Source organism: Peromyscus californicus, unplaced genomic scaffold (assembly GCF_007827085.1).
Source record: "Peromyscus californicus insignis strain IS unplaced genomic scaffold, ASM782708v3 Scaffold_4__1_contigs__length_199733344, whole genome shotgun sequence".
Lineage (NCBI taxonomy): Eukaryota > Metazoa > Chordata > Mammalia > Rodentia > Cricetidae > Peromyscus > Peromyscus californicus.
Window position 1 is genome coordinate 3,876,351 of NW_026294562.1, and position 22,731 is coordinate 3,899,081.

The window sequence follows — 22,731 nt, forward strand, 5'->3', positions numbered from 1 at the left end:
TTTCACCATAGCGCGAGGAACTTTTTCCCATCCATTAAGCAACAGCCATGCTCACCAAGCAAGGCGTCAATTTAAGATGATGAGGAAGGACCCTTAACCCGTGTATTCTCTCTCAGCAGTAAGCCACAAGGGGCTGCTCCTTCTAACAATTTCTACTCTTTCAGAGTTCTTTCTCTCTTATTACTCTAATCTCTATTACAAATCATACTATTTACACTAAGTTTTGTTAAAATTATGACTCCCTTTTATAAATTTATTAAGCCAAGTACACTAATACCAAATTCATGCAAAATAAATTAACAATAACATACCACTTTTCACCCAACAGAAGGACAAAATGTGACAATATCAAATATTGGCAAAGAGGAGAAAAGGAATTCTCATGGGAATAATTCAGTACAACTTTATAAAATAATTTTCTGTTATCTTAATAGCCGAAGACAGACATATAGTGGTACAGTGAGCGGCAGTGGGAGTGCTGTGTTGACAATGTAGTACAGTGACTGACAGTGGCCGTGCTGTGTTCACACTGTAGTACAGTTACTGACAGTGGCAGTGCTGTGTTCACAATGTAGTACAGTGACTGACAGTGGCCGTGCTGTGTTTACAATGTAGTACAGTTACTGACAGTGGCCGTGCTGTGCTCACAATGTAGTACAGTGACTGACAGTGGCCGTGCTGTGTTCACAATGTAGTACAGTGACTGACAGTGGCCGTGCTGTGTTTACAATGTAGTACAGTGACTCACAGTGGCCATGCTGTGTTCACAATAGTACAGTGATTGACAGTGACCGTGCTGTGCTCACAATGTAGTACAGTGACTGACAGTGGCCGTGCTGTGCTCACAATGTAGTACAGTGACTCACAGTGGCAGTGCTGTGTTCACAATATAGTGTAATGACTGAAAGTGGTCGTGCTGTGTTGACAATGTAGTACAGTGACTGACAGTGGCCGTGCTGTGTTCACAATGTAGTACAGTGACTGACAGTGGCCGTGCTGTGCTCACAATGTAGTACAGTGACTGACAGTGGCCGTGCTGTGTTCACACTGTAGTACAGTGACTGACAGTGACCGTGCTGTGTTCACAATGTAGTACAGTGACTCACAGTGGCCGTGCTCTGCTCAAATGTAGTACACTGACTGACAGTGGCTGTGCTGTGCTCACAATGTAGTATAGTGACTCACAGTTGTAGATGTAACCAACGGTCTTATTAAATAAGAAACACAGAGCCAATTCAGAGAAGAAAGCCAAGAGGTCAGAGCTAAGAGCCTCACCCTTCCTGATTCAGGGATCCTCTCCAGCCAAGAGAGCTCTCCGAAAAAGACCTACTTCCTGTGTGTCTGTCTTTAAAGTCTTCCTGTTCTGCCTTGTCATTGGTTGCAAACCCAAACATGTGACTGCCTCGTCACTGCCTGAATGTACCGCCCTCCAGGTCCTTAAAGGCGTGCGCCACCGCCGCCATGCACTTGCTATGACTCTAATAGCTCTGACCCCCAGACTATTTATTAACATACAATTAAAATCACATTTCAGTACAAGTAAAATACCACCACACACAATGGCCGTGCTGTGTTCACACTGTTGTACAGTGACTGACAGTGGCCGTGCTGTGTTCACACTGTAGTACAGTTACTGACAGTGGCAGTGCTGTGTTCACAATGTAGTGTAATGACTGACAGTGGCCGTGCTGTGCTCACAATGTAGTACAGTGACTGACAGTGGCCGTGCTATGTTCACAATGTAGTAAAGTTACTGACAGTGGCAGTGCTGTGTTCACAATGTAGTATAGTGACTCAAAGTGGCCGTGCTGTGTTCACAATGTAGTACAGTGACTGACAGTGGCCGTGCTGTGTTCACAATGTAGTACAGTGACTGACAGTGGCCGTGCTGTGTTCACAATGTAGTATAGTGACTCACAGTGGCCGTGCTGTGTTCACAATGTAGTACAGTGACTGACAGTGGCCGTGCTGTGCTCACAATGTAGTACAGTGACTGACAGTGGCCGTGCTGTGTTCACAATGTAGTATAGTGACTCACAGTGGCCGTGCTGTGTTCACACTGTAGTACAGTGACTGACAGTGGCCGTGCTGTGCTCACAATGTAGTACAGTGACTGACAGTGGCCGTGCTGTGCTCACAATGTAGTACAGTGACTGACAGTGGCCGTGCTGTGTTCACAATGTAGTACAGTGACTGACAGTGGCCGTGCTGTGTTCACACTGTAGTACAGTGACTGACAGTGGCCGTGCTGTGTTCACAATGTAGTACAGTGACTGACAGTGGTCGGTGCTGTGCTCACAATGTAGTACAGTGACTGACAGTGGCCGTGCTGTGTTCACAATGTAGTACAGTGACTCACAGTGGCCGTGCTGTGTTCACAATGTAGTACAGTGACTCACAGTGGCCGTGCTCTGCTCAAATGTAGTACACTGACTGACAGTGGCCGTGCTCTGCTCACAATGTAGTACAGTGACTGACAGTGGCCGTGCTGTGTTCACACTGTAGTACAGTTACTGACAGTGGCCGTGCTGTGTTCACAATGTAGTACAGTGACTGACAGTGGCTGTGCTGTGTTCACAATGTAGTAAAGTTACTGATAGTGGCAGTGCTGTGTTCACAATGTAGTGTAATGACTGACAGTGGCCGTGCTGTGTTCACAATGTAGTACAGTGACTGACAGTGGCCGTGCTGTGTTCACAATGGAGAACAGTGACTGACAGTGGCCGTGCTGTGCTCACATTCTCTCAGACCTCCTTACATGTCCATACATTTGGTCTGATTTGTAAGATGTGTATCTTAATCTTTGTTGAATGGCTCTCCTATGGCCGCTAAAACTCATTTTGTTTTTGCAAATGGTAAAACATGATTATGAATCTACCCCTCCCAGGAACAGCCGTTAGCCAACAAATAGTCTAAGGAACATAAACGCCTTTGTCTTCCCTGCCTCTCTGCATTGATAATCACTAAGTACACTTGTCCCTAGCACTTCCCTTGGAACTGGATTCCAACATCCCTGTGGTAGCTGACGAGTGGCGCTCTATCTGACCGTCCTCCAAAGGTGCATGTTTCATGCGTTACACCAGCAGAAATGGTTGCACTTACTAATGCAGTAGGTTTTGTGGTATTTATACTAGTACTTAAGAAATTTAGTCTAAAGGTAATCACAAAGACGGTGGCATTGGGCTTGGCAAGGTGGCTCAGACAGCCTGAGTCTGATCCCCAGAACTGACATGTTGGAAAGAGAGAATCATTCCAACAAGTTATACTCTTGACCTCCACACAACTCTCTTGGTCTGTCTTTCTGTCTGTCTCTGTCTCTGTGTCTCTGTCTATGTCTGTCTGTCTGTCTGTCTCTCTCTCTCTCTCTCTCTCTCTCTCTCTCTCTCTCTCTTTCTCTCTCTCACACACACACACACACACACACACACACACACACAAAATGAATTTTTTAAAGAGAGTGGAGTTAGTTTACTGTTGTAAAAACACAATGATGTGCTAAAGAAAGAAAGCTATCTATTGATTCTGGTGCAGTGTGAATGCCAGAGACTTCTCTAACACTTAAAGAAACGGGTGGGTGTCTGGTCATGACCTCTCATGGGTTTTCTTCATAGCCCTCAAGTCATATGCCAAAAATATCATTAAAAAACAAACAAACATACAAAAACAATGGACACCTGAGAGTCAGGAGGATTCTAATCACATGTACTTCAGAACCTGGATCAGCACATATTTTTTGAACCTTCCAAACCTGCGTATTTCAAAATCCAGGACTGGAAAAAAAAATTGACTTCTGACTTAAAGGAAGGGGCTACTTGTCCTTTGGCCATAGCATACAAAACACCAGAACTGAATTAAATAGCTTTAATCAATTAATGAATGTTGGCTACAATAATCATGCTTCCAAAATCCATGCAACTCATGTACAATAATGGAGAATATAATTTAAAAAGCCCTAAATGTCTGGGAATTAAGAAAGAACAGCTTCCTATGTCTCAAAGTCATCTAGAAAACATTTTAATTGACTCATTCTAAGAAAGCAACCTACTAAAGTTTGTAAGATGAAGATAAAATAGTGCTTAGCAGAATTTATAGCTCTAAACGTATTAGAAAACTGGAAACCAATTATATAAATTGTAACTCAAGAAACTAGAAGAACACATTCAAAAAGAATTGCAAGGAATGAAATGGTAAAAGAAAAATAGAAATTCTCAAAATAGTAAAATCATATCAAAAAGAAAGACCTGTAGAACTAAAAAGTATTTCGTATAGAATAATAGTTGTTAAACTCCTAACAAACTTGTCAAGAAAGGAAAAAAAATTAGTTATTGAGAAGGAAAGGGGGCATTATTACTAACTCAATAGAAAAAAATAGGATATTAAAATTTTCCTGTCAGTTAATTTGATGGTTTAAATAAAATAAGGGGGAAAAAAGTCTCTAAAACTCAACTTGGCAAAACCAACAATAGAGAAATGGAAAATCTAAAAAGTCCTGTACCTGCTAAAGAAGTTTATAAGTAACAACACAGCACCAAAAATACATGCGAGCACAGATGGCTTCATTGGTAAAATTTTTCCATTACTTAAATGAGAATAATAAAAATGTTTTGTAATTTCTTTCAGAGATTAGAGAAAAAAGGAATTCATGCCAACTTATTTAATAATGTCAGGATACTCTGCTCAAGATGACAAAACCTGATGAGAATGTTCCAAGAAATAAACATTACAGATAAACAACACTCAAAAAAAAAACTTAAGAAAATGTCAAATTTAATTAATCATTAAAAAGAATAACATAACAATATTCCTGGCAGAAACATGTCAATGTGAAGATCTGGAAACTCATGAAGGGCACTCCTTGAAAACCAGAAGAAAACTGACAGCAGGTTTTCAAGAATTGGGCCAGTGAAAGTCTGTGCAGGTATACACCACGGAATTTAGGAAGCCCCGTGAATGCCTAAATCAGACTACATGCCCAGAAAAGACCTCAAGGGACTCTAAGATCCGACTCCTGCTTGTCATGAGGCTCAGAGCAAGCAGGAATGAGGGACAAAAGAGAGTCTCAAACACCTTGGTGCTGTGGGATGGTCTGTATGTCAAGTGTGTTGCTGATTGGTCAATAAATAAATCACTGATTGGCCAGTGGCTAGGCAGGAAGTATAGGCAGGACAAGGAGGAGAATAAAGCTGGGAAGTGGAAGGCTGAGTCAGAGACACTGCCAACCGCCACGATGACAAACAGCATGTGAAGATGCCAGTAAGCCACGAGCCACATGGCAAGGTATAGATTAATAGAAATGGGTTAATTTAAGCTGTAAGAACAGTTAGCAAGAAGCCTGCCACAGCCATACAGTTTGTAACCAATATAAGTCTCTGTTTTTACTTGGTCGGGTCTGAGCGGCTGTGGGACTGACAGGTGAGAGAGATTTGTCCAGACTGTGGGCCAGGCAGGAAAACTTTAGCTACACCTTGGCATCACTCAAGGTGTACACAAAATCTGCAAAGACTCAGATCTCATTATTCCTTGGCCCCAGGTAACCACAGAAATTGCCTTCAAAATAGTAGCAGCTGGCCACAAGGTAAGGAAATGGTAATACCAGAGTTCTGCAGTTCCTTGGCTATAGTTTAAAACATTCTCCTTCCCTCCAAAGAGGCATACTCTAGAGAACCACCATACCCTTTCCTCTCTTCCTTAGAGGAGGAACATGAAGGAAGTGTTTGGCTCCTCACTACACAACAGGAACACCTGAAGCTACATGTGCTGCCCTATTTTGTTCACTTTCAGTAGCACTACAAGGATTACTAAGGCAATAACTCACCACACCCTACACTAAGAACACACTCACACCCTACAGGAAGAGAACACTCACACACTACAGTAACAACACACTCACACCCTACAGTAAGAACTCACTCACACCCTACAGTAAGAGAACACTCACACCCTACAGTAAGAGCACACTCACACCTACAGTAAGAACAGTCACACCCTACAGTAAGAACACACACCCACAGTAAGAACTCACTCACACCTACAGTAAGAACTCACTCACACCCTACAGTAAGAACACACTCACACCCTACAGTAAGAACACACTCACACCCTACAGTAAGAACACACTCACACCCTACAGTAAGAACTCACCACACCCTACACTAAGAACCCACTCACACCCTACACTAAGAACTCACTCACACCCTCCACTAAGAACACACTCACACCCTACAGTAAGAACACACTCACACCCACAGTAAGAACACACACCCTACAGTAAGAACACATTCACACCCTACAGTAAGAACACACTCACACCCTACAGTAAGAACCCACTCACACCCTACACTAAGAACACACTCACACCCTACACTAAAAGAACACTCACACACTACAGTAAGAACACTCACACCCTACAGTAACAACACACTCACACCCTACAGTAAGAACCCACTCACACTCTACAGTAAGAACACACTCACACCCTATAGTAACAACACACTCACACAGTACAGTAAGAACACACTCACACTCTACAGTAAGAACACACTCACACCCTACAGTAAGAACACACTCACACCTGCAGTAAGAACACACTCACATCCTACAGTAAGAACACACTCACAACCTACAGTAAGAACACACTCACACCCTACAGTAAGAACACACTCACACCCTACAGTAAGAACACACTCACACCCTACAGTAAGAACACACTCACACTCTACAGTAAGAACACACTCACACCCTACAGTAAGAACACACTCACACCTGCAGTAAGAACACACTCACATCCTACAGTAAGAACACACTCACAACCTACAGTAAGAACACACTCACACCCTACAGTAATAGAACACTCACACACTACAGTAAGAACACACTCACACCCTACAGTAAGAACACACTCACACCCTACACTAAGAACACACTCACACCCTACACTAAAAGAACACTCACACACTACAGTAAGAACACTCACACCCTACAGTAACAACACACTCACACCCTACAGTAAGAACCCACTCACACTCTACAGTAAGAACCCACTCACACTCTACAGTAAGAACACACTCACACCCTATAGTAACAACACACTCACACAGTACAGTAAGAACACACTCACACTCTACAGTAAGAACACACTCACACCCTACAGTAAGAACACACTCACACCTGCAGTAAGAACACACTCACATCCTACAGTAAGAACACACTCACAACCTACAGTAAGAACACACTCACACCCTACAGTAAGAACACACTCACACCCTACAGTAAGAACACACTCACACCCTACAGTAAGAACACACTCACACTCTATAGTAAGAGCACACTCACACCCACAGTAAGAACACATTCACACCCTACAGTAAGAACACACTCACACCCTACAGTAAGAACACACTCACAACCACAGTAAGAACACATTCACACCCTACAGTAAGAACACACTCACACCCTACAGTAAGAACACACTCACACCCTACAGTAAGAACACACTCACAACCACAGTAAGAACACACTCACACTCTACAGTAAGAGAACACTCACAACCTACAGTAAGAACACACTCACACCCTACAGTAAGTACACACTCACACCCTACAGTAAGAACCCACTCACACCCTACAGTAAGAACACACTCACACCTGCAGTAAGAGCCCACTCACACCTGCAGTAAGAGCCCATTCACACCTGTAGTAAGAGCCCATTCACACCTGTAGTAAGAGCACACTCACACCTGCAGTAAGAACAATTAACCTTTAGTCTCTCAGTCTCTTATTTCTTCCAACCATCACCTCAAAGCGTTGCCATTACACTTTCAACTTATTCACAACCTAGAACTGTTCTAAAACACAAGTCTTAAAAGTCCAAAACCACAGGTGACAGACCACAAACAACTAGTTTTCAATTTATTCATTTACTTCTCACTCCTAACACCCTTATACTGCCACTTTGTGGAGATCTCCAGAAATTAAGTGACACATAATTTGTAATATGCCTTCTAAGTTGCAAACCATTTAACTTTTTAAGACAGGTCATTGCTCTGTAGCTCTGGCTAGCCTAGGACTTGGTGCAGAGCCAGGCTGGCCTTGCAAATCATGAAAACCCTCCTGCCGCAGACTACGGAATGCTGTGATTGTAACTGTGAACCACTACACCTAACTATCATTAAACTACAATACTCTGTTCTTGAACTAAGAACCAGAGATATATGGGTGCCTAAATTCAGAGCCCAGCACCCCTTTTTTAAAAAAACTGGCATGGCTGCATGGGCTATTTTGTGGGCGAAGACAAGAGGATTGCTAGGGCTTGCTGGCCCACGAGCACACAACACCATGCCCAGCTTTTCTGTGGGTTCTGAGACTTGAACTCGGATCCACACACTTGCAATGGCAAGCACTTCCCACCTGACTTATCTGTCCAGTCAGAGGTATTTCTTAAAACAGATTTTCTAGTTGAAATATCATTACCAGTTTGTTGGTTCCCTTTTTGTTGTTTTACAATTGTTGACAAATAGTTTTTCTTGATACTTTATTTGTGCACCCCAATAAAGCTTATCTGGGGATCAGAGGGAAAAGACAATCACTATATTAAACATACAGGTCAGGCAGTGGTAGCACACGCCTTTAATCCTAGCACTAGGGAGACAGAGATCCATTCAGATCTCTGTGAGTTCAAGGCCACACTGGGAACAGAGCCAGGCATGGTGGCACACACCTTTAATCCCAGCACTAGAAGTGATAGGTCTGGGCAGAAAGGAAGTGATGTAGCTGGGTGGAGAGAGGAAGTGAGATGGAGGGCACAGAAAGGCATACAGACATGGGTATACAGGAAGTAGCTCTCTCTCTGGAGGTTGAGGGGTTGGTAAAGTGGGGTTGGCTGTGGCTTTTTCTATTCCTCTGATCTCTCAGTTTTCACCCTAATATCTGGCTCGGGGTTTTGTAGCTAGAGTTTTCCTGCCTTGCCCACAGTCAGGACAAATCTTTGTCACCCGCCAGTCCCATAGCCGCTCAGACCCAACCAAGTAAACACAGAGACTTATATTGCTTACAAACTGTATGGCCGTGGCAGGCTTCTTGCTAACTGTTCTTATAGCTTAAATTAATCCATTTCCATAAATCTATACCTTGCCACGTGGCTCGTGGCTTACCGGCATCTTCACATGCTGCTTGTCATGACGACGGCCGGCAGTGTCTCCTTCTGCCTTCCTGTTCTTTCTCTTCTCCTCTCTGTTAGTTCCGCCTATACTTCCTGCCTAGCCACTGGCCAATCAGTGTTTTATTTATTGACCAATCAGAGCAATTTGACATACAGATCATCCCACAGCAGGGTTTTCTATTAATAGACCATTTAGCAATTCGTCTTACACTGGTTGTATATATTTCTGGAGTACAATATGATGTTTCAACACAAATACACACTATGGAGATGGGAAGATGGCTAGCTGGAAATGCTGACTAGAGATTATAATCCAGCACTGGAGAGACAGAGACAGGCAGATACTGGGGCGCATTGGCCATTCAGCCTAGCTTACTTGGTAAGACTATCTCAACAAAAAGGAAAAAGGTGGACAACACTTGAGGAACAATACCACAATACCCAGCATTATCCTCTGGCTTCCATGTCAATGTACATACATGCACATATGCCCACACACATGTGCACATACCCACACAAGCAAAGCACTAATTAATGTACCTTTCACCTCACATATTTATCTTCCTGTATGATAAGAACATTTAATTACCTTTAGTGGTGTTGAAATACACATTTGCAGCCATAAATCACCTTGCTGTACAAGACCACACCAAGACTTCCTCCCATCTAACTGAAACTGTCCACATCATACCCTTCGCCAAACATTGCCCTTTCCTCACCCACCCCATCACCCTCAACACCAGCCTACACAGTGAGTCCAACCAGGGGCCATTTCTCTTTCTACTCTTGGTTTATTCACTTACTATAATGTCCTTTACATTGCAAATGACACAACTCCCATTCAGCCTCAGTACTTCATTGTGCATACAAGCCACTTTTTTAGACCATTCATCTGTTGATGAGCACTTACATTCTCCGCAAACGTAGGAGTAAAGACACATTGCCAAAAGGGGAACTGCTGAGTCACGTGGTAAATCTAGTTCCAGTTTTTTTTAAGAACCTTCCCACTATTTCCAAAATGGGTGAAGTAATTTACATTTCCACTAAAAAATTTTCCATTTCTTCACATTGTAGCCAACACTTGCTATCTTTCATTTTTTTAATAATAGCTTTTCTAACAGGTGTGAAGTAATTAATAGTCTTAATTTGCATTTCCCTAATGCATAGTGATGTTGAACATAAATTTAATGTATTTTTGGCCTTTTGTATGTCTTAAGAGAATTCTATTCAAGTCCTTTGCCTGATTTTAAATGGTAGTTTTCTTGTTAAGTATTTGAGTTCCTTAATTTGGGGAAGCATCCCAAATGTATGATTCATGAATATTTTTCCAATCTGTAGAGTTTATTTTCACTCTATGAGTTATTACCTCTTGCCACAACCTGCGCAGTTCAGGTCTGAACCCGACTAGAGGTGATGAGGGATGGAGAAATGACAGACACAGCCACAGGTGCAGGAAAGCTGGGATCAGATGGGCTTTGCACACTATGATGGAGTGGCGCCCATACTGCCACAACCCAGAGCCTCAGGGTTCGTCACGCAGAGTGCAGATGGGAGAGCTTGGCTAGTCTCCACAGGTGACTGTGGGCTGTGAGCAACTGGGCAGAGGGAGCTTCAGATGCTAGTTTTGTCCACACTGACCAACCGTTCTCACTTAGATCCCCAAGGAAAGCTTTACCACACCGCTGTGCTTCCCCCACAGAAGACTATGCCACACCCGTGGGGCTGTGGGGCCCTTGGCATGGCCACACCCACATCCACAATACACATTCACTCAGAACTTAACTCACTCTGGGCTTCCCCTGTTCCCTACAACTTCTGCTGTGCAGAAACTTTTAACTTTATTCATCTCCCATGTCTGTTTATTCTAAGGCTGGTGCTCTTGGGGACAGATATAAGAAGTCATCTGAAACTCCTATCTTTGGAGAGTTAAGAAAAGCCCAGTCCTGGAGGGCTTCACTGGTGTGCCTTAGTTGTTTTGTTGTTGTTTGTTTTTTGTTGTTTTGTTTGTCAGCTTGACACAAGCTAGGGTCATCTGGGAAGAGGGAAATTCAATTGAGAAAATGACTCCATCAGACTGGCCTGTAGGCAAGTCTGTGGGACATTTTCTTGATTTATTACTGGTGCAGGAGCGTCCAGCCTGCTGTGGGCAGTGCCACACCCGGGCAGGTGGCTGTGAGTCGTAAAAACAAGCAGGCTGGGCAAGCCGTGGAGAGCAAGCCAGGAAGCAGCTTTCTTCCACGACTTCTACTTCAGTTCCTGCTTCCAGGTTCCTGTCTTGAGCCCTTGTCCTGACTTCTCTCAAAGATGGAGTGAGACTCGGAGTTTGGGGATGTAACAACTTCCCTCCCCAGGCTGCTTTTGGTCATGGGGTTTATCCCGGCACCAGGGACCCTAAGACAAGTGGTAAATTGTACCAAACACATAATGAAGAAATAATGCAAGTGCCACAAAAACTCTTCCAGCAAATACCGAGGGTGCTTCTATGAGGCCCACATTACATACCCACATACCCACATTCACACACTAATTAAAAATAAAGAGAGTAAAAGGTAGCCCCAACCTGGGGGAAAATACTTCCAAATGATCAAGTACTATCCAGTAAATAAAAGAATTCATAAAAATGAGAAATAAGGGGGAAATTTAATGTGGACAAGATGTGGAAGACAAGCAGATGGCAAGTAAGCACACAACACGACATCATTAGTCATTAGGGTGCAAAGTGAAGCCGTGAGACGGCTGAGCTTGCTTGCTCCCTGACAATGCTGACAGCCTGAGTTCCATCCCAGAACCCCCATGGTGGAACTGACTCCTGCAGTCGTCACATGACCTCTACACGTCTTATGGCAGGTCACGTGTGCACACACACTCTAAATGAATGCTTTAAAAAAGACCAATAGCCGGGCGGTGGTGGCGCATGCCTTTAATCCCAGCACTCGGGAGGCAGAGGCAGGCGGATCTCTGTGAGTTCGAGGCCAGCCTGGGCTACCAAGTGAGTTCCAGGAAAGGCGCAAAGCTACACAGAGAAACCCTGTCTCGAAAAACCAAAAAAAAAAATAAAATAAATAAAAAATAAATAAAAAAAAAATAAAAAAGACCAATGACATATCACTTATCTATTAGAATTGTTACAATGTAAATGGACAAGTATTGACTAGGATGTGAATTAACCAGAACATTCGAATACTACTTGGGAAGGTAAATGATTATATTCACTCTGCAAAATAGTTTACAAATTTAAAAAATTAAACCTGTGGGGCTGGAGAGACGGCTGTGCAGTTAAGAGCGCTGTCTGCTCATCTAGGATCCAGATTCAATTTCCAGCACTCACATGGTAGCTCATAACTGTCCTTAACTCCAGTTCCAGGGGACATGTCACCCTCTTCTGGCCTCCAGGGACACATAACACTCATCCACATCCAATAAATAAATAAATTTCTTTAATTTAAAAACAAGTAATCATGCATTTAGCAGATGATCCAGCCACTGCACTATTTGGTATTTCTCCTTAAGAAATGAAGCAAAGAGCAGGAAAGGGGGCATTAAAAATGTCTGAGTGTGATTGCTATTTTTATGATCATTATTACTGGGACAGTTTCAGAGATACATACATAAGACAAAACTTCCCAAATATTAAACTTTAAATAAACTGTATATTACAAATTATGGTTCAAGGGCTAGAGAAACGGATCAGAGGTTACAAACACATAAGTGCTCTTGCAGAAGAACTGAGTTAAGCTCCCAGCACCCTGAATGTTAGTTAGCAAGCTCACAACTGCCTGTAACACCGGCTCCAGGGGCTCTAGAGACCTCCTCTGGACTTCTTGACATGCACAAATGCACAGGTACACACTATACACATGGACTCATGCACACATACACACACATGCACACACAATACACATACACACACATACATACACCACATAATTTAAAAAAATAAAAATAATTTTTAAATTACAACTCAGCCTAGCACTTAAAGAGCATGTGTAATGCCTTGAGTTTAATGTGTGGGACCACAAAAAAATAAAAATAAAATTGTAAAGAAAAAATAAGTACTTTGCTTTGAAAGCACTAAGGCAGAAAAACTGTGCTATAGCAGGATACAGCAAGATGTGACTGAGGAGTCAGAAAAGCCTCCGTTAGAAACCTGCAGTTGAGCTAAGATTAGAAGGTTCAACAGTAATTACCCAAGCAAAGACTGGATAGGAAGAGTTCTGAGAAGTAAGGGCTGTGTAAAATACCCTGAGGCTAAAATGAAATCACAAGAAAGCAAGCACAGGCATAAATCAAATCTGTTTAAGAAGCCGAATAATGGAGACAAAAAAGAAACCACTTCACAAATTTAGACTGAAACAGTCCATTTAAATTATTTTAAATCCCTACTATGTGATTATGTATTTTAATAATATAAGTGATAATATAAATTATCTATTATAATTTTACTTAGAAGTGAAGACATACTTCTAGGGAACATTCAGTTTTTCATATTAAAGTTACTCAAAGGTTCCCTATAATTAACAATAAATATTCAATTGCTTGAGGACTCTCAGCCTCAGGGGGTTGATTTATCTATCCCAGGAGTCTTTTTGGCCCACCCCACAAGAGCTCCCTGCCTGGGCTCCTTCTACACTCACTCAGCATGGAGTTCTTAGTGGCTTAGGCCAGGTACAGAGGCACACACCTTTGTACCAGCACTTAGGAGGCAGAGGCAAAAGATCTCTGTGAGTTTGAGGCTAGCCTGATCTACACAGTGAGTCCAGGACAGCCAGGGATGTATAGAGAGACCCTGTCTCAAAATGGAAGGAGAAAAAAGTAGCTTAGAAAAAAATTGCAAATTGTAATCCTGCCTCTTCTATTATATAATTCCAGTCAGGCGGTGGTGGCACAGCCTTTAATCGCAGGCAGAGGGAGGTGAATCTCTGTGAGTTCATGGCCAGCCTGGTCTACAGATGAGTTCCAAGACAACCAAGGCTATTATACAGTGAAACCCTGCCTCAAAAAAACAAAAAAGCAAAAAAATTCCATTATAAATATGCAAAATTCAGAATCCAAATATGACTAGCATGAAGGTCTAAAAGTTATATATGGAATAAAGTGAATGATTTTTAAAATAGCCTATACAAAAGTGCTTATAACTCTATATTTACAAATAATTCACATTAGTGAAATATTTTCCAATCTCTGATTTACCAAAGAGATTAAAGTGATAAGTATCAAAGCTATATATAGTAAGGAGAAAATGTCTAAGTTTCAACAAAAAAAAATCAATTTTTATAAGTAAAAATTTCAACTGCTCTACAAAGATAATTTAACCAGCTTCTAATAAAAATATGTCATTTATACAGGTAAAGTATACAGGAATGTTTTCCAGCATAATATTACACAATGCTACGCAAATATAATTCCAGCTAAAGTCTACCTTAGTCTTGATTACATTTCAAACTAGCACTGTGCTTCCTAAGTCTCACTCCTGAAACCTTCAGCCTAGCATTAGTGAAAAATGGGTGCTACTTTTGTTTTACCTTTGTCAGAAATGTCTTCTAATTTTGAATGTTTTATTCTTTTCAAATGGAAACAAACAAAAGACTAGACGGAAAGCTACACTAAGGGCTCTGAAGCATCACTTCTGATACTATGTTTGCATCTACATTTCTTCCCCCATCTATCTTCCCATCTAAAAAGGCATTCATTCACTAGCTGAAATATCTATAATAGAAAAAGACTAAGGTAACATACCAATTAATTGTGACACCTGCTTACCAAGATTAATCAACCACGGTTCACGACGATGTGTAAGGCTGCTATCACTCAGCTTAGTAAAGACTTCCCCGACACTTGGTGAAGGGAGAATGTCAAGTTCAGTTCTTTCCCAGTGTATTACTTCAAACACTAGAAAACAGGTCTTCAAACAAACCTTTCATAGCTCACAAGGCACTTTACCAAGAATAACTATTTCCTTCTAAATGACTGTATTCTTTAACATTAAATACACCTCTTTTGCCCCTAAGAATATGCATGAGAAAGCACAGATTTGTAGTACTTATATTTACCCTAAAAACTTGGATTTCATAGAAAAATAAAGTCAAATTTATCAAGAGCACAAGGAATCATAGTATAACAGCTTCCCAAGGACAAATACCCAGTAATAAGTTCAGGACTTATCATCTATCTACACTGAAGTCCACTCTCCTTCTACTCAATAATGAGTTTGGTTCATGAACATCTTCCAGTGTTACGTGGTCTACTTTTCACTTGATCTGTGTGATTTTTCTTACTAAGTGGGACAGCATCTAAGTGAAGTCACAGCGTGCTGACCTAGCTTTCACAAGTGTCCCGACTACAAAAAACACAGATGTCGGATTGAACGTCTCAGAACTGGAGCACTGGATATCCTCTTTAGACAAATGGAGCAAATTCACCACCACAAAAGCCAAAACCCATTAGTTACATATGGATCAAACAATCTTCCTGTTTTGTAGAAAAATGTGAAAAATGAATGTAACCTTTTCCTTTTTGGTTGCTCCCAGCATATACATTCAAGATTCTGTTAATAGGTGAACGGGGAGCCAAAGGAGATAAGGCTACTCATGAGGCATAATTCAATCAGATCTCTTGCTCATTGTAAAACATTTCTAAACTTTTAATTGGTATTGCTCTCAAATTATTTTAAATGCATTCGTAAAACCTGCATATCAATTTCTCAAACTTTGAGCCCTGGAAACACACAGACCTACGACTCCAAACAAATTTTATGAAATTTCACCCAAGGTTCCCCTTCAAAACAACAAACGAAATAGTAAGATCTACTTTAGTTTTGAAAGTGTCATTTAAAAAAAAAATCTTTACATTGAATAAAGGGCATTGTTCTAACTAGCAACAGTAAAAATGTGGAAAAGAGAATAAAGAAAAACATGCTGCGATTAAAACTCCAAAGAAACTATCCTGGAATATATTAATAATGTGAGTCAAATCCTTCCTCACCTTTGCCTCAAGGCCAGATATTTCACCCAGATTTTGCTATCATCTTCACAACCAATACTAGTCATCTACATAGTATAATTTCACAGCCACAAATCAGCCCGCAGTCTTCATGTTAAGTATCCAGGGAAAGCTGTCTAAAACTTCAGGTTGTCAAGAGGACTGTTCTTAGGGCCTCAAGGAACTTCTTTGCCTGCAGCCATCCTTCCTTTTATAGCGGGCAGAAATCTAATAAGCATCAACCAATGGGGAGAGGTATCTTTACCCCCAGAGACTCACACTCCTTAGCACCTTCAGCTTCAGAAAAACCAAACTGATGTTCCCATACAGCTGTCAAAAGCCACTCCACCCAAGCCTGTCCTAACAAATTCAACATCTCTAAAAGTGTATATCCTGGAGTGAAGCTGGCTGGTTTGGAATCACGACTCAGCACTTTCTGTTTAACCTTGATCAAGTTAACTTAAATAAATCTGCTGCCTGGATTTCCCTCTATAGATCCTGCCTAGGAAGCATGGAATTCCAGTAAGTTATAGACTTGTGGGGAATGAATGAGATGACCAACCCAGAGCTCAGAACAAGGTACGGAACATAGCATGCCCATCGAAAACCCTATTTACCACACTCGATGATTACTAAACTGTGAGGCGTGCCCTATGATTAGAGGCGAAAGAGCTGGGCCACAACTTTAAACCTTTACACCTCTCACTTCTCACAGTGTTTGTGGGTTTTCGTGCGTTATTTGCACCGTTTCTGATAGAAACAGATACTGTCCTAATTGGTGGAGTTTGGCACCGTGACCGTGAGTGAGAACGTTCTTTCTGCGCAGAGGATGACAAGTCGCGGAAAGCACCGAGTCAGCCAGGGCTGGGCGCCGGCCGGGGTTCCCCCGGGCAGCCTGAGGCTGGAGGGGTGCAGCGCCGGTAAGAGCCGGGGACCCCGAGGTCACAGCACGAGAGGGAGCGACAGCAGGAGAAGGGCTGAGGTTCGGGGTCCCGCGATGGCACTTACTTGAACCTGCCCTGGCAGTGCTGGCACTGGTCCCCCACCCAGCCCGGGTCGCACAGGCAGGTGGAGTTGACGCAGCGACCCGAAAAGCAGGAGCCAGTCCTCTCGCAGGGCTTGGACTGGGACACCTGAGCGTAGAGCGCCAGGTAGAGGAAGCCATAGCACAGCAGCCAGCTGGTCCCGTCCAGCAGCAGCCAGGAGGAGGCGCCCCCGCCGCCCGCCGGCCGAGCCCTGCACAGCCCCGGGGCGAGCGGCTGCGGGGCACCCGAGCGGGCCCGGCCCCCCGGCTCCATCTTCCCCGGAGCCCCGGCCCGGCGGGGCTGCGCTCGCGGGCTGGCACGGGGATGCCGCCGAGGCGGGGTTCCGGGCGCAGACGACCCCTCCGCCGCCGCCGCCGCCGCCACCGCCGCCGCCGCTCCTCCTCGGCTCCTCAGCGGCGCCGACCCCCGTCCGGCTGTCCGGTCCCGGGCGACGGATCCCAGCCGCGGCGGCCCCCGATCGGCTGCCTCCGGCCACGCTGGGGCATCGCCGCCCGCGCTCCTGACCTTGTCCTCGGCCAGCCGAACCCCGCAGCCGCGGCAGCTCCGGGGAGAGGAGCCGAGAGCCGGCGGCGCCCCGCGCTCCGGAGGGGACCCGAGGGGGAGGGGACCGGGCGGGGAGGGGGAGGGGACCCGCGCGGCCCCGCCTCGCCCGCGGCCCGCGCCAAATGCCTGGGCTCCGAGCGCCGCTCGCCCCGGAGGGCGGGGCCGAGCGGGAGCCCCGAGCTGGGCGCGTCCAACGCGAGGAGGGGGGGCGGGAGGGAGGACGTCCGCCTCCCTCCGCTGCCCAGCTATCCCGAGGCCCCGCAGCAGCCGGCTTCCCTCCGTCCGCCAAGCACGGTCGCCTTGGCCGCGGCCGCAGCCCACGCCGGGGAGGGCCGTCCCCGCAGCCTGGCGCGCTCGTGGCCGTCGTCCCCCCCCCGACCCCGGCGCTGTGGTCTCGCCCGGCCCCTGACGGGGACCCGGGACTCCCCCGCGCGCGCCCACCCGGTCGGCGTGGATGGGAGCGCGTGCCCCAGGTGTGGCCCGCGCCGCGGAGCCCCACGGAGGAGGCATCGGCTCCGGCTCCGTCGCTGCGGCGGGAAAGCAGCGCTGGCACCCCCCGGGCCGCAGCAGCGCAAGTGCGGCGCTTGCCCTCCGCGCGTCCCCAGCCCCCTGTGTGTTTCTTCTTTTTTTCTTAAAAACTCCCAACTACACACAAAGAGCTGAGCATGTGCAGCCAGCAAAGTCTTAAAGGCACCGCGGTCTGACCGCGTCGTGGGGTCTGCGGGGACAGGGCCGGGTGGAGGCGGTGAGGGGCTGCGAGGACGCGAAGCCGTCCCCGGGGGGCGACGGCAGTCGCGGGCAGCGCTTCACCGGTGGACTTGGGGCTCCCCACCCCCAACAAAGACTGCAGGGTTCTGAGCCCCGCGCGCCCCCCCTCCCGACGCCGCCTCGGGACCCTGAGAATCTCCCTTTTGCTCGTCAGTGTTTCCTCCTCCGTCTGGGACACTGTTCTGTCTTGAAAATTATTGCGACATCAGAGCTTTTTTCTTCTTCAGAAAAGCAGAAGTGTTTCCCAGAAAGGGGCGCTTTTCCTTTTTCAGCGGCATCCGTTTCTTCCTTGCGATGACTTTCCAAGATTCGGTGGCATACGCTGAGATTCTGTGTCTTGTACTTGGTGTTTTCTCTAACGGGCCTTTTAGCTGAACCCTTGAGAGGAAGCCGCGCACAAATTGCGGCGTGTTGTTGGAGCTCCACCAAAGAGCAAGCGGTGTGACCAGGAATGTGAAACTCACCAGACATTCCTGACAGCTGGAGGAGAAAAGTTTTTGTTGTGACCACACAGTCATAATATTATTGTTAAGATTCAATTCGAGTTTATTTTGGGAATAATGTACCCACGTCATCGCTTTTAATCTCCGTCATCCCCACTTCACAGAGAAAATCCTCTATTAACCCCATTTCGCAGATGAGGGACGAGAGTGAGAAAGGCCGAGATGCGGCTGGTGGCCGGTTAGGATAAGGAGTCCTCTGACTTCCGTGTGTTTCCAGTGTTTATCGCCGCTTCTGTTTGCAGATGCTTTGTTCTGTTTTGCTGAATAAAACCTAAGTGCGGGCTTGGTTTGCAAATACCTCAGCGGTGACTTAAGAGGAAAACAAAGGTCTAGAAAAAAAGGCTCCTTCGCAAGTGAAGAAAGGCAAGCGGTTCTCACGAATACAAAATAAAATAAAAATTAAAAAAAAAAAAACCACACAATCCATTCCCACCTCGTAATAGTACCAGCCACATCCCACATCAAGCCTGAACCTTGGACTGCTACTTTCTTTTCCACATTGGGATGTTCTTCCGAAGGGGGGGAGGGGCGTCAAAATAACATTATAGGCCACATCTTTTAATTTTAGTAACAGACAAAAATCCAAACTCTTCCTAGGACCCGCCATTGGTAGACAGTCCCTGCTGCTTTTCCATCCTCCTCCTGCCAGCCGAAGTTTAAAGTCAGCCACTTATTTCTCAGTTCTGTTGAGTCAGGGGTCACATCCGACTTGTGGAAAGTCACCAACCTCTTAAAGCCTCCAGTGAGAGTGAAGGTAATTCAAAGGGAACACTGGAGTCTGTCTCTCTAACAGATCACAGCCACACACTGACTGTATAGCCTGTGTTTGAGTAAATAGGATTTGCCCATTAAAAATACATGCAGCCCCACAGGCCTCCTCTCGATATTACCTTTAGAATGGAGTTGAATATACTAAATATAAAATTATTCTCATAAGGATCACATGGAATTTCTGCTTTCCCTGCATCGTTTATCTCTTCTTCAATTGTTTGCGTCGACATTTGACTATGATGAGTTTAAGATACAGAAAACAGATGAAGTGGGATGAGTCTGCCTTTGAAAAGGTTTGTCTTCTGTCAGGCTCACAAACGTGTAAGCTCCTAATACACATGAGTGCAATAGTTTACAGATGTGAACAGAGAAGTCTAAAATCGTCACACGAGACAGTGACAGAGCCTGCCTAGCATCTGGGCCCATGTTTCAATGATCAAGAAATGTTAAAACTTCCAGCTCATCCTTTTCCTCCTAAAGCAGTCAGTCAGCAGCCAAGCACGCCAAACACCACCAAAGTAATTTGTAGTATTGGTGATAGCAGTCCTAAATCCAGCAGGAACATAAAAAATAACCCCCAAAGAGATGATAGGGCAAAAGTCAGTTTCACTGAAGTAAGATGAAATGGTTAAGAATTAGTGGTTAAAATTTCTCCAAGAGAAAACCTAAACATATTTGTTCTCTCTGCAGTTAACCTAATACCAGGACCCTTGGATATTTGGGTCATTATGCTTCACTTCCGTTTATACTCTTTAAAAATTGTAGAAACATGATAAGCAAAACCCTAAGACTTCTCATTGCCAACGTGGTCAAAGGACATTCAAATGGCTTTTGTGTTACTCAAAAAGCAAAAGACCCTGTTTAGATAAAAGCAAAACTTTCTCCACTGCTCAGCTGAAGAGAGATCTCTTCTCTGGTTGTCGTTCACCGTTGACATAGATGAGACCTCAGAAAGCTGCAGACAGCTGTCGCTCCCAAGAGCTGGACACACGGACGCAGGACTAAGCCAGTGGCGCAGCATCTTGAAGACCGTTAGAGAGTAGATGGTCTCTGAGACTGGGCAATAAGGAAAGAGTCAAGTTTAGATTCTCATTAAAAACTATCAGTGCAAGCTGGGCGGTGGTGGCGCACGCCTTTAATCCCAGCACTCGGGAGGCAGAGCCAGGCGGATCTCTGTGAGTTCAAGGCCAGCCTGGGCTACAGAGTGAGTTCCAGGAAAGGCGCAAAGCTACACAGAGAAACCCTGTCTCGAAAAACCAAAAAAAAAAAAAAAAAAAAAAACTATCAGTGCTACTGAAAACGTTTGTCTGGCTATTGTCCGAAACGCCACCCTCCCCAAGCCAAGCCTCACACTCCGCTTCCCCTTGGACCCATTATTTTCTCCCATCCATTTCTCTTGCTGCCACACTTGCAAACACACACACCACTGCTCCTTCTGCCAATTTCTCTACTTAACACATTTCAAACATATTGTTATAAGTAAATCCAAAGAAATAAATCCAAAGATCTTAAATTCACTATGCTGAGCTAATATAATTTTTAATTGAAAAATAAAATGAGCATTCTTATACTTTTCTTTCTAAATATTCACACTTGTTACCCTACCCTCTCCCCCAAATATTAGTTAATTGCCAAGACTCAGTTGTAGAAATTTGTCTTTTGTGAAATTTAATGTTTAAAAAAAAATTAGGCTGTGACTCCTATTAAGCAAAGTAGATCAAGTAAGTATACATCTACCTGGTCATGGCAGTGCGTGTCTGTAATCCCACCGTCTCCAGTTCAAGAGCAGCCTGGCCTACATAGTAAAACTCTGTCTCAAATCAACACAACATTAATCCCTCTACAAACCTCACCAAAAGAGAAGACAAGATTTTGTTCCTATAATTGGAAGCATATCTGTTTTGTTTTAGTTTTTAGAGGTATCAGCTCACTGACAGAAACTGTGGAAAGATTCCACTTACAGATCCGAGGTAGCTGTGCATTTAGAAATATCAATGAGGGAACCAAGAAAATGGGAAAGTGGCAATATACAAGTCTGCAAAAATGAGCAACTAGAAATGAGTCCTAAGAGCACAGGACAGTTTCCATATGAGGAAAGGGTTATCATGGAAGGCAGAGCTGGGGTTCTAGGATGAAAATAAGGGAAGTGGTGAGGGCAAAGTATGGACTCAGCCCTTTCCTCACCCTTAGTAGGGAAAGGCAATCCCAAGTCCAAACCAATATAGGAAGTTCAATCTCTAAGGGAATAAAACTAGACTCCAGACTTGAGACACCAGCAAAATGCTAGGCATAAATTAGGTAAACAGCTGAAAATGTTAACACCTGGTGGAAATCTACATTTGAACAGCACATCTTCTTACTAGTTCCCAGAACACCTCCAAACAACTGAAAGATGGTTATGCAGGACTGGAAGAATTCCAAGACAAAAAGATATTGTCATCTGGAGTCATCTAACTAGATGACAAGTCTCTGGCTTATCCTATGGAAGTCTGCTAGGCAATGAGCCCTACCCTGATGCACTGTTCATAATTCTTTAGTAATAGAGACAGTAAGATTTCACAAGACATAAAAAACAGAAACCAGAGGACAGGGAGAGGGAGAAGGATATTAGGAGGAATGAAATCAAGTAGAAATGGAAAGATTTTGCAACCAAGAACTGGAAACTTTTAAAGGGGAGAACGTGGGACATAACACAAAAACAAACATAAATAAAAAGAGAGTAACTATAAAGTAAAATGTGATAATGTGCTTGGAAATAAAGCCTAGGAAATCTAAATTAGGAAAGAAGGCAAAGCTCTGCCTCCTTTTTTTCTCCATTTTTGTTGTTGCTGTTATTGTTGCTGTTGATTATTTTGTTTTAATTTTCTGTGGGTTTTTTAAGATTCATTTATCTTTATTTTATATCTAAGTGTGTTTTGCCTGTATGCGTGTGCACCATGTGTGTTCCTGGTGCCCAAAGAAGCCAG

At 44.2% G+C, this 22,731-nt stretch overlaps 1 protein-coding gene across 11 annotated transcripts in view; it reads right to left on the reverse strand.

Moving 5' to 3' along the window:
* The window catches only part of Atrnl1 (attractin like 1), a 604,076-nt gene extending 586,644 nt beyond the window's left edge, over window positions 1-17,432 (reverse strand). For all 11 annotated transcript variants that reach the window (XR_008213236.1, XM_052714295.1, XM_052714293.1 and 8 more), the window contains exon 1: window positions 17,143-17,432. Coding sequence is in view for 10 of the 11 variants with exons in the window: in XM_052714295.1 (XP_052570255.1) it covers window positions 17,143-17,432 (290 nt within the window). In the remaining variant the exon portion in view is untranslated. The remainder of the gene's footprint in view (window positions 1-17,142) is intronic.
* Window positions 17,433-22,731: the final 5,299 nt, after the last annotated feature.